Raw genomic sequence first — 12,251 nt, 5'->3', positions numbered from 1 at the left:
CAAAGTACATTTCGCTTGAGCTATATAATTTTTAATATCCCTTAGGGCTCTGTCTTATTAGAAACTGATAAAATAGGAGGGTGCAATTTCAGCAGACTGAGGATTTGGGGGCTATTTTCCCTTCCTTTCATTCAAATGGCCTCTTCCTGGAGTCAGGAAGACCTAAGTTCAAATCCAGTCTCAGACACCAGTTGTGTGACCTTAGGCAAGGAACTTTGCCTGTTTGCCTCAGTTTCCTCAATTGTAAAAAAGGGATGATAATAATAGGAATTACTTCTCAGGGTTGTTATAAGGACCAAACAAGATAATACTTTTAGAAAGCACTTGGCACAATACTAGGCACATAGGTTCTACATAAATACTTATTCCCTTATCCCCTCACAGGCGTGTAGGGTTTGTATGCTTCTAGATTCAGATATACCATTAGTCTTGTGACCAGAGGACCCATACACTACAAGATCCCAAATAAGGGAATACCTTTACAGGGCTCCAAAAATGGGACTGAAAGGAAAACTAGTCTAGTCATAAGCAGTAAATACCTTACTTGTCTTGTAAAAGTTCTTTAAAAAATTGAATGTGTTAAATAGATATGATGGTTTTCATAGTAATAAGATTCAGAGGGGCTTCAGAGAAGTCGGATTCATGGGAGGACAATTCTCTCTCCTTTTCCCTATCCTTCCTATTTCTAGTAGTGTTTGGGACTTGAGCAGATGTAGTGGCCCTTTTTTCTTCATAGTGTCTTTAGAGAGAATTCTGTTCCCACTGGTAAATATGGGAGCAGACAGCAAGGTAGTTTTCTTGACAGTTATAGCCTCTGGGTAAGGTATGAAAAGTCTGTGAACCCGCCGTCTTGTCTCTTTTGCCAGGTGAACTCTGGGCCTTTCCCAGATGGAGCCTGGGTGACGTCTCTGCAAGATGGCTACCATGATTCCCCACTGAGGATTGTGGGGATAAAGTGGGAGTCCTCTCCCATCCCTTCCCATGGTCAGCTCCCCAATGGCCTGGGTGAGGTAAGAAGTGGGTTAGGGGATGAAGGAGGTACAAAGTGGGGTAGGGATGGGGTAGTGCCTTACTCAAGACTTTGGGTTGGAGCTAGGGGGAATGTCAGCACACAAATGTGACTTCTTATCTGCCAGTGACCTGCCAATTTTGAGTTCAAGTCCCTCATTTGTTTACTCGTTTGGTTCAACCCATTCTAGTATTGTTCTGGGCTTGAGTTTACATTATATAGTTCAATTCATTAAAGATTTCTTAGGCACTGTGTTGTTGGGGGGAAGGTGCTAGGTCCTGGGAATCCAAATCTTTTAGCTATAGAAATGCTTGCATGGGCCTTCTCTTCTAATGGAAGGAGAAGAGGAATATGTATGTAAATGATTGGGATAAATGATTTGGGGTACAAGGGAATAGATTATTAGGTCAGAGAAGAGGTCTAGGTGAGAAAATTAAGGGCTAATCTCACTTTTAGATGAGCATTTCAGGGAAGATTTCATGGAAGAAGTAGTTTTGGCCTTGGTAGCCCCTTCCAACTTTCCTCCTCATTAACCTTTTCCCCTGTTTGTGGAATCTAATATATTTGCTATGTTTAACTTGGACCCTCCTATCCTGGAAGTTGAGGAAGGCATGAGAAACAGGGTCTGCTCCATGAGAATTTCTGCTGGCCCTTAGCTTGCCCCATAGGGCAGGATGGACAGGAAGCAGCAGGGTAAGCTAGTGCCCAAGTCTCATAGGGCAGAAAGAGATGAATAAAACAAAATAGGTATGTGTGAACAGATAAGAGCAGGATCTAGACTCCCCAAACTTTATTTCCTACTTGGTAGAGCTCTCTCCATTGGCTAGAGAACCAGTCCTGGAGGCTAGTAGGCCTGAGTTCAAGTCTCACCTTTGACAAATCTCAGAACCCTTTGGCAACTCAAAGACTGTAAGGTGCAGAGGAGGTAATGATCTGCATTGATAGATGGAATTTTCTCTTTGAGAATTCCTTACTGTGATAAAATCATAAGCCTGTTTTTTAAAAATATGGTATAATTTTTGTGATGTCAGGAACTGTTTCTTATTTTGCCTTAGTATCCATAGCACAGTGCAGTGCTTGGTAATAGATGCTTGCTGGATTGAAACAAAGAAGCAGAGGTACAGGAAGAAGAAAATCCAGCTTTCACTACAATGCTTTTTTGGATTCCATAGTCAGTAGCAGAGTATATTCTGGGACTCTGCTTCATGATCTGCTTACAGTTGTGTTCTGCATTTTCCTCCTAGGACTGACCAGCTGTTTTGACATCATGGGAAGCTGCCTTGGCTGCCTCTACAGAGACAGTATACCAAACAACCATCCTACAAAATTCAAGGTACTCACCCTCCTTACCACCCGTCCTCCAACTTTCACTTGCCTCCTCTCATTCCTGGGAGAACCTTTTGGACCAGCAGTGGAGGTTTTTCAGGATCAAGGCATGATTCGAAAGGAGTCAGTTTAGCTCCTCAGAAGGAAGTGACCGAGCAAAGAGCCAGACCCAGAGAGAGGAGGTCCTGGGTTCAAATCTGGTCTTAGACACTTCTTAGCTACGTGACCCTGGCAAGTCACTTAACCCTCCCTGATTGCCTGGCCCATACTACTCTTCTGTCTTAGTATTTATTAATTCTCTAAGATGGAAGGTAAGGGTTATTTTTTAAAAAATGTTGGCTGTATGTGAAACAAAGAACTCCCTTCTACCTCTAGGAGGAGCCCCCTTCCCATTCCTACTGTCTGTTGAAGTTAGGACTTGCTTTACTACCCATCTGAAGAGGGAGCCCTTGTCTCAAAGGAGTGCAGCTTTGGGGAGGAAAAAGGAGAAAACAGGCAGTACCTCTCTGGTCTTGTCTTGACCACCTTTGAACTGTCATCTTGTACCCCAGCAGTGCGGTGTGGGATATGTGAGGAAGACTGAGGTTCAGGATCCTAGAATCACAAAATGTTATCATTGGAAGAACCTTTTAGAAATAATCTCATCCAGACTTTTAATGTTACAAGAGAAAGAAACAGAGGCTCCAAAAAGTTTTGTTTGGGCCAGAGTTGTAGGTAATAGGTAAAACAGCTAAGATTTGAACCCAGTCTCTGGTTCCAAATCCACTGTTCATTCTTTTTTATGGAATTGTGGCACAATTCCATACTAACAATATAGATAATCAGAGCTGGAGATCACCTTAAAGATACTTGAGTCCAAGACACTTCTTTTATAGAAGGGAAACTGAGGCTGAAGAGAGGAAGTGATTTGCCCAGAGCCACATAATGAGTCAGTCTTAGCTGGGAATAGAACTTTCTTTTTTTTTTTTTAAACCCTAATATCTTTTATATATCCTTCTATATTAATTTTTTATTTGTTACAGGGCTAGGCAATGGGGGTTAAGTGACTTGCCCAGGGTCACACAGCTAGGAAGTGTCCAAGGCCAGGGAATAGAACTTTCTCTTGACAAGGAATAGTGAATTAGGAAGTGTATCTTTCTGCTCTATAGTCAGAACATATGTGTCTTAGTCTTGGCTCTGCTGTTTATTAGCTGTGCGACTATGGATATACCATTTCACATCTCTGAACCTCAATGTCCTCATTTGTAAAAGGAGAAAATTGGTCTTGATGACTTTCCAAGTTCCCTTCCAGCTCTAAATCTCTATTCCAGTGATGTCTATGGTCTCATCCAGACATAATGCTCTATGTTGGTGATGGTGAACCTTTTAAAACCTTTTAGACACCATGTGCCATGCCCTGTCCCACTCCTGATTGCGTGCTGTGCCCTGTTCCCCCAAAGATCAAGTGGCACCCCTCTTTATCCCAGACAGGGGAGGGAGGAAGAGAGGAGAGTAGCCTGGGCACTCCTCTTAGGGGAGGGAGGAAGTGCTTCCATTGGGCTGCTGGGCAGAGGGATGGGGACTATGGTGGAGAGGGGGAAGGGAGTAGCTCCACCCGAGCCCCTCTGCCTTTCTAGTAACTAATTCTGGGGGGTGATGGCATGCATGCCCACAGAGAGGTCTCTGCGTGCCGTCTTGGCACATGTGTCAGAGGTTTGCCTTCACAGTGCTGTGGTGTGATATTTTAAGGTTCCTTTCTGTTCTGAATCCCAAAATTGGTCCTTAGCTCTCCATGAGCCCTTGATTGCCTCCTCCTTTGCTCTGGTGACTGACTCCTTCTGTGCTCTCTCATCTTGGTCTTTCCCTTGACACCCAGGTAATAAACGTGGATGATGAGGGGATGGAGCTGGGCTCTGGGGTGATGGAGCTGACTCAGAGGGAGCTGGTGCTGCACCTCCACAGGCGTGATGCCGTGCGGTGGCCCTACCTCTGCCTGCGGCGCTACGGCTTCGACTCCAACCTCTTCTCCTTTGAGAGTGGCCGACGCTGCCAGACAGGACAGGGTGAGCACCAGCCTCTCTTCTCATGGCTGCATGGGCACATTTCTGTTCCCGGCCTGCTTCTCCTGGACCCAGGACCTGGGACCTGGGGACCCTAGCTGAGGTAGGCCACAGTCTGCAGGGGTATGGGGATAGAGATCAGAGCTGTCACTGTGCCACTTCCTCATGGCTCAATGAAAGGTCCTAGTTTATGTCAGCATGTTAAAGTCATATGGTTGTCCTGTGACCTCTCAGCAGAGAGCAGCAGTGGTGTGGGGCTGGAGGTGTAGGGGCCCAAGAGAGGAAATTGTCAGGGGATACAGTTCTGTTGCTCAGCTTCTTACTCTTTTTTGTATCATGGACCCCTTTTGTGGGCTAGTGAAGCTTAGGAACCTCTTCTTAGAAGAATGTTTTCAAATGCATAAATTACATAAGATTAAAGGAAATGAATATTCAAATATGGTTATCAAAATATTTACACATTTTTTATTTTAAATATTATTCCCCAATTACATGTAAAATTTTTTTTAAGAAATCACTTTTTAACCTTTTGAGTTCCAGATTCTCTCCCTGCCTCTTGCCCCTCTCCCTTCTTTGAGAAGACAAACACTTTGATTTCATTTTACATGTGAGATCTTGTGAAATATTTCTATGTTAGCCATATTGCAAAAGAAAACACTATACTAAATTAAGAAAACTGAAATTAAAGTTTTAAAAAAGTATGAACTCTGTACTCAGAGTTCATGCATTCTCTTTTTAGAGGTAGATAACATTTTTCATCATTGGTCCTTTGCAATTGTCTTGGATCATTGTATTGATCAGAATAGCCAAGTCTTTCCCAGGTGATCATTGATACAATATTGCTGTTACTGTTTACAATGTTTTCCTGATGCTCTTTATTTCACTTTGTATCAATTCATATAAGTCTTCCCAGGTTTTTCCTTTTTAAAAAATGCCAAGTGCTTAGGCTCCAGGTAATGACCTCCTGCTTGATGAAATTGAAGGAGGCTTTCTTTTCCTCAACTGGAAGACCAGCTTTTGTGTGTCCCCTTCCCATCTCCCTTTGTAAGGCTGCTTATCTACTTTGGACACTAGGTAGATCTGAGGTTCAATGCTTCTTTTAAAAATATTTTCAGAGTACCCAAAAAATTGTTTGGGTGTATGTTTGGGAATAGGTTCATTGTGTGCAAAGACTACACTAAATAAAGTGGGATGGTGCAGTGGAAAGAGAACCAACTCTGGAGTCCAAAGATCCAAGTTCAAATTCTGCCTCTGCTACTTACTCCCTTTGGGTGACCTTGACCATTCTCTTCACCTTTCTAGCCCTCAGTTTCCTTTCCTATGCAGTGAAGGGGATTGAACTAAGTGAACTAAATCTCTTCCTGCTCTAAATCTAGGGTCCCAATCCCTCTTCTGTTGCCACTTTATAACATATAAAGGTGACTCAGGTTCACCGAGTATAAGCTGTGGTAACATCTTACCAGTTGGACAGGCCTCCATTGTACTTCTGACACCTTTGAAGTGGCTACATCACACTGGACAAATCACTGAACTTGTTTGTGCCCCAGGCACCTCTCCAAGACCTAAGACTCTTAACTTTGTAGAACACTTGCTGATCTCCATTGGAAGAGGGGGATTCTTCACTGACTTCCCTTCATTTATGGAGTTAGCAGTTGAGTCTCCACTCCCTACCTTGGGCTTCTCTTTACCATATTACTTTCATTCTTTCCTTTAGAAACACTGGCTGGGGCAGTTAGGTAGCTCAGTGGTTTGAGAGTCAGACCCAGAGATGGGAGGTCCTGGGTTCAAATGTGACCTCAGACACAGCCTAGCTGTGTGACCCTGGGCAAGTCATTTACTCCCTATTGCCTAGCCCTTATTGGTCTTCTGCCTTGGTACCCAGTATTGGTTCCAAGATAGAAGGTAAGAGTTTAAAAAAAAAAGACAGACAAAAAAAAAAAGAAACACTGGCATAAGGAGATTTAAGATGTTATTCCAAAGCTACTTTTGTAGTGCATTAAAGCTTTGGGGTTCACCAGAGAGTAATGAACTAGTTTTTTTGCTACCTTTAGGTCATTTCTTTGGCTTTGTCTGGATCACTCCTTGAGTTGGTTTGCCTCAGTCCCAGGCTATGATCATGTAGGTATTCCTTAATTTCCTCTTGAGAAAAACAGCCAGATTCCAAGCTGCCTTCACACCTCTGGGGAAGTGAGAAGGCTGCATCTGTTGGTGAGAGAGATCTAAACTACCTTGCCATATGCTTTAGGACAGTGATTCCCAAAATGGGCACTACCGCCCCCTGGTGTGTGCTGCAGCGATGATGGCCACAGGTGCATTTATCTTTCCTATTAATTACTATTAAAATTTTTAAAAATTAATTTCCAGGGGGCTAAGTAATATTTTTTCTGGAAAGGGGGCAGTAGGCCAAAAATGTTTGGGAACCACTGCTTTAGGAGTTGCATTAAGACAAGGTGGGAGATTACTCTAGACTAGAGAGGATTTCCCAGAGGAGGTAGTTGGCTTTGAGTAGCCTTGGAAGATTAGGAAGAAATTACTAGGCAGCAGGGCACAACAGAAAGACCCCTGGACTTGGAGTTAAAGAATTTAGGCTTGGATCCCAGCTCTTGCTCACTGTGTGTGTGTGTGTGTGTGTGTGTGTGTGTGTGTGTGTGTGTGTGTGTGTGTGTATGATCTTAAGAGGTTCTCTCTTATGCTGTTTTTATCTTTGTAAAATAAAGTGCCTCTAAATGGCAAAAGAAGGAATGTCTGGATGGAAAGAGGAAGTAGGGACTGGGTGGAGTCCCCACAGGCATCTCATGGGGAAGAGGCCAAACTGACCCTAGGCATGGGCAGCAAGCAAAAGAAAATGGTGGTAGGGGAGGGCTTATTTGCAAGCCTGTGTTTTGTATTGAGTGGAGGTAGGGAGGACATTTTCTTCCACTTGATAAAGTGGTCTGTTAGGGAGGTGCCAGCTGCTGAGTCTAGCCACCCAGGTTAAAGGGCGTTTTCCTCGCTACTCCCCTTTCTGATTTCTGATAGTCCTTTAGCTATGGAGGTTCTCTGCAGAGCTGGGAGACAGCTGTCACAATGGAGAAAGTATTATGTGGGGGCCTACTCAATGCTTATTGATTAAGCCCATTAGGTAAGAAGTCATACTAAGGTTGGGCAAATATCAACTGATAAACTTTTCCTGCCTGATTCTATTTCTTCTCTCCCCACTCTATACCCCAGCGAAAATGATATAACATTTAGAATAAATAAATATTCAGTATTTTGTGCATCCTCTTTCCCTAGGAGGGCTGGGGTAGTGATTATTGCTATCATTTGAGATGAGATCTCATTAGGTATCAGGGTGTCATGGTTACTAGATCTTCAGAGTTGTAGGTGGAACTTTCTAGGTCTAATCCCTAGGAACACTGGCTCTGATTTGGGGTTGGGAGTGGTTATGTGTAGAGAGAGCAGTATTCAGATGCCATGTTGCTATGATGCAAGGAGTTTGTAGTCCTATTGTCTATATCAGGAGTTCATCTTTTGTATGTCATGGACTGTTTGGGTACTCTGGTGAAATTTGTGAACTCCTCAAAATAATGTTTTTAAATGTATAAAATAAAATACCAAGGATTGCAGAGAAAAGCAAATGCTACTGAAGAAAAAAGTATGATTTTTTTCCCTCATCCATGTATATATACTTACTGAAGTCTGTCCATGGACCTCAAGTTAAAGCCCACTGGTTTACATTGAAAATATACTGAACTCCATACCCAGCATGTGTTATGGCAGCTTCTTTCTTTCTTGATTTAACTTTCTTAATAACTTGTCCCTTCCATGGCCCAGAATTGTCTGGAAAGCAGCAGAGGTCCAGGGAATCCTTGTTACTAGCTCCCATTAAAGAAAAAGCTTTTAAGATTGACAAGAGGCCAATGTGGTGACAAGGTGATGGGCTTATAGTGAAAAGACCTGAATTTGAGCTCCATCTTAAGTAGAGCAAGTCCCTTCACTGAGCTTCAGGTACCTTTCCAAGGTTGTAAGTTAGAACTGAGTTACTCACTGATCAGTGGAGCAGAATCCCAGAGACTTGACTTTAACTTGTGAAAGTACAGTGAGTACTTCCTTTACAATAACACTTTAAGGCAGTGCATGCATTGTTCCCATTTTTCAAGTGAAGAAACCGAGGTGCAAGGAAATGAAGTGATTTGTCCAGAGTCACACAGCCACAAGTAATGCACCCTCTTTTACTCCTTTGACAGGCATCTTTGCATTCAAGTGCTCTCGAGCTGAGGAGCTTTTCAACCTCCTGCAGGATCTCATGCAGTGCAACAGCATCAGTGTGATGGAAGAGCCAGTTGTTGTCACCAGAAGCAGCCACTCTGCTGAAATGGGTCTGCCCCAGACTCCTCATGCTGCCAATGGTGAGGCCATCCTCGCCCCCTCACCCAGGAGGTTTATGGAAGGGGTATGGGAGGGAAGCTGCAGGAAGCCCAGAAATAGCAGTAGTTTTTTCTTAAGGCCTAGGTGACCAGGGTGTTGTGAAATACTGTGCCCTAATTAATGGTTGGGGACCAAGGAGATGATGGGTCTCCTTGGTAACAGCATCGTAGAACTTCTCTTCCTCCTTTCCTTCTATCTGAAACTGGGTCCCAGTCAACCTCATCTTTCTTAGATGTAATCTCTGCCAAGGATGGGTTTCTGGAGAGGCAAGATACCTGATCTTTATTCACCCTTTATTCAACAAGCACCTGCTGCTATGGAACAGTGGAGAGAGTAGAGTACTGGATTTGGAGTTAGGAGGCCTGTGTTCATATTCTGCCTCTGACATTTCCAGTGTGATCTTGGGCAAGTCACGTAACCTATATGAGCCTGCTTCTTCATCTTAAAATGTGGATAGCAAATCCTCTTCTGCTTACCTTTTGGGAGATGTTAAAAACCACAAAGCACCATGTGAACGCTGCCAGATCATGACAGATGGATGTTATAGGGAATTTCCTCACTGAGATTTTTCTTTGTTAATGAAATTGCAGATTTTGTCCTACCCCCAAAGTACCTAGTGTGTGCAGGATTAGTGACCCTTGTTTTAGCAATGAAGAAGAAAGATCATTCTGAGCTGGGCTGGTTGGAGAGGGCTTCATGTACTAGGTGAGCTTGGGGGAGCTTTAAAAAGTAGAGGGAAGTTCAACAGGCAAATATGGGGGGGGGGGGAAGAAATTGTAGGGAGAAGGAAAAGAAGCATGAGCAAAGGCACAGGAACCGGAAAGTTCAAGGAGTATTCTGGAGATGGGAGTCCTACAGTTTGATTGGATCATATAATTTGTAGAAAGAATAAGAAGCTGACAAGCTGGGGCAGTGCAGCGGATGCTGGAGGGCTCTGAGCATGAAGCAGAGGAGCTTGAACTTAAAGTGGGAGTATCAGGGAGCAGCTGACAACTTTGAAATAACTGACTGGAGCCTGTGTGAGGAACACTAACGTCCAGCAGTGGGAGGTGGTTCTTTACTCAGGGAGGGCTGCTTGTCTAGGAAACGATTCATGGCTGCACCGAGCTCTAACCTTGGCATGGCCCCTTCCTCCTTCCAGCTCTGGGCTACACTGTATCTGGCTTCTCCAATGGCTTTCCCAGCTTCCCTGCAGATGGTCCATCATATTCCACCCCTCGTCCTGCCTCTATGAGCAGCTTGCGACACTCTTCCCTTGGAGAAGAGTCCACCCATGCCCTTATTGCCCCCGAGGAGCAGGTGAGTGCCGAGGGTTGGCTATACTCCTGTTTTGGGGTCATCAGCAGCAGGAGGGGAAGGGCAGGACACTTTATGGGAGGGTTTGGGATTGGAGAAGATGCCATCACTTTCTCTTTCTGACCCCAGTCCCTCCCTCTACCCCGTGGTTTTTGGTGCCTCTCCTTCTTCCCGAACAGTGTAGATCTGGGGTCAATCCCACCTCCAGCATATATTACTGTGTGATTGTGGTCAAGTCACTTCGGCTCTCAGAACTCTAGGAAACTTTCTAAGATGAAATGTTACAGAGTAAGAGAGGGTGCCATCTTACATTTGTGGAGGGAGCTCCCTTACCTGTGAATTCCCTATCCTGATGAAATTATGGATTCAGTCATGGCTGGATCACAGTTCTTTCTCTTTGGGAAAGTTCTTTTTTGCCTTTAGCCTCTTCTGATTTGTTCCTGCTTTCATGCAACTACTTTTTCTCCACAGTCCCACACCTACGTCAACACACCTGGAAATGAGGAAGACAGAAGGGGCCGGCGCTGCCTCCAGCCCTTGCCTGAGGGTCGGGCAGCCTTCCCTTCAAGGGCCCGAAGCTGTGTCCTAGATAGCCGAGATCCCAAGGTGTTCCTGCAGCCGGGTCAGGTGAAGTTTGTCCTGGACCCAAGCTCTAGTCTTCGTCATGTGGTGAAGTGCCAGGGTTATTGCGGCAGCCCTGGGCCAGAATGTGGGGGTCCCCTCTGCTCTGGCCGACAGGGCGGACCAGCTCACAACAACAACAACGAATGCCCCGCCGAGTGTCTGGCCCAGCCCAAGTGTACCTATGAGAACCTCACTGGTGGGGGGCTGCCCCGTGGGGGAAGCTGGAGACTGAGCCAAGAGGAGCTGAGCTGGAATGGCTTCTCACAGCGGCGGGCGGCCCTGCTCCACTATGAGAATCTGCCCTCACTGCCACCTGTGTGGGAGAGCCAGGCTCATCAGCCAGGAGATGAGGATGATGGGGACTCCAGGGATGGGCTGACCCCTTCCTCGAATGGCTACCCTGATGGTGGTGATGAGGATGAGACCCCACTCCAAAACTACATCAATGCTCGGGCTGCCCCCCGAAGTCACATCAACTTCCCTGTGCCACTGTCCCGCCGCCGGGGCTCTCCCCGGGTATTCAACTTTGATTTCCGCCGGCCGGGCCCAGAACCACCACGACAGCTGAATTACATTCAGGTGGAACTGAAGGGCTGGGCTGGGGACCGCCCCAAGGAGCATCAGAGCCCCCCAGCTCAGCGTCCCCCAGTGTCCTCTGCCCACCCCACCCGCCGCTCAGATTCCTATGCTGTGATTGACCTTAAAAAGACCGCAGCAATGTCTAGCCTGCAAAGGGCACTGCCCAGAGATGATGGCACTTCCCGGAAAACCCGCCACAACAGTACTGACCTGCCACTGTAGGGAAAGGCCCACTCATCATGGCCCAGAGTGTGCCTTCCCATGGTCCTCCTCTTCTTCTTCAGTCTCCATCCAAGGAGATTTCAGCCATTGGTTCCCACTCCCAGTTCCTTGATCCGTTTTTCTTAACTCCCCCTCTAGAGGGTTTGCTGCTGCTTTGCTGGAGGGTCCTGGGGCAGGAAGCATCGTGCCCTGATGCATGCTGGGGTTCACCAAGATACTTACTACTGGGTTTGGGGTCTCCTGGAGCCAGCCTTCTGAGAAGGATCTTCCTTCCTAGGCACTTGGGAGAGGAGGGAGCAAAGCTGTGAACTGTGAAAGATCATTTATGATCACATTTGAAGCTACTCAATTAGGTGTCTGTCTGTCCATCTGTCTTTTTTGTTGTTGTTGCAGTATGGAAACATTTTGTACTTTGATTTATTTATCAGTTTATTTTTCTATTTATTGTTTTAAATGTTATTTAACATATTTATTAATTATTATTATTTTTAAATCCTGCCTCTGTGGATGATGTCACCCATGTGTTGGAGTTCCTTTCTGGGGAAGGGATGGAATTGGGAATGTCTCTCCTCTGGTCAGACCTGGAGGGCTAAGGCTCTTGAAGGGAGGCTGTTCCAGGAAGCCCAGGCAGCTCTGGGTTATGTCTTAAGGGCTATGACTGTTTTCATTTTCCTCTTGAGGGTTCCTGGCCCAGAAGTTGCCCAGATATTCTGTCCCATTAAAGTCTAACTAAGATAACAACTGGGACC

At 45.4% G+C, this 12,251-nt stretch overlaps 1 protein-coding gene across 1 annotated transcript; it reads left to right on the top strand.

Moving 5' to 3' along the window:
* Nucleotides 1-955: 955 nt before the first annotated feature.
* FRS3 (fibroblast growth factor receptor substrate 3) lies at nt 956-11,909 on the top strand. Its single transcript, XM_044673078.1, has 6 exons — nt 956-1,010; nt 2,254-2,342; nt 4,191-4,377; nt 8,601-8,762; nt 9,923-10,080; nt 10,549-11,909. The coding sequence occupies exons 2-6, from the start codon at nt 2,277-2,279 to the stop codon at nt 11,500-11,502; spliced, it is 1,527 nt and encodes a 508-aa protein (XP_044529013.1). The 5' UTR covers nt 956-1,010; nt 2,254-2,276; the 3' UTR covers nt 11,503-11,909.
* The last annotated feature ends 342 nt before the right edge of the window (nt 11,910-12,251 follow it).

Source organism: Gracilinanus agilis, chromosome 4, assembly GCF_016433145.1.
Source record: "Gracilinanus agilis isolate LMUSP501 chromosome 4, AgileGrace, whole genome shotgun sequence".
NCBI lineage: Eukaryota > Metazoa > Chordata > Mammalia > Didelphimorphia > Didelphidae > Gracilinanus > Gracilinanus agilis.
This window is presented reverse-complemented; position numbering and strand designations above follow the sequence as displayed.

Excerpts from the sequence above, each read along its gene's own strand:
- FRS3 (XM_044673078.1), top strand. The coding sequence starts at position 2,277 with ATGGGAAGCTGCCTTGGCTGCCTCTACAGAGACAGTATACCAAACAAC. Across the intron at positions 8,763-9,922 it reads GACTCCTCATGCTGCCAATG|CTCTGGGCTACACTGTATCT; the intron begins GTGAGGCCATCC and ends TCCTCCTTCCAG. Across the intron at positions 10,081-10,548 it reads TTATTGCCCCCGAGGAGCAG|TCCCACACCTACGTCAACAC; the intron begins GTGAGTGCCGAG and ends TTTTCTCCACAG.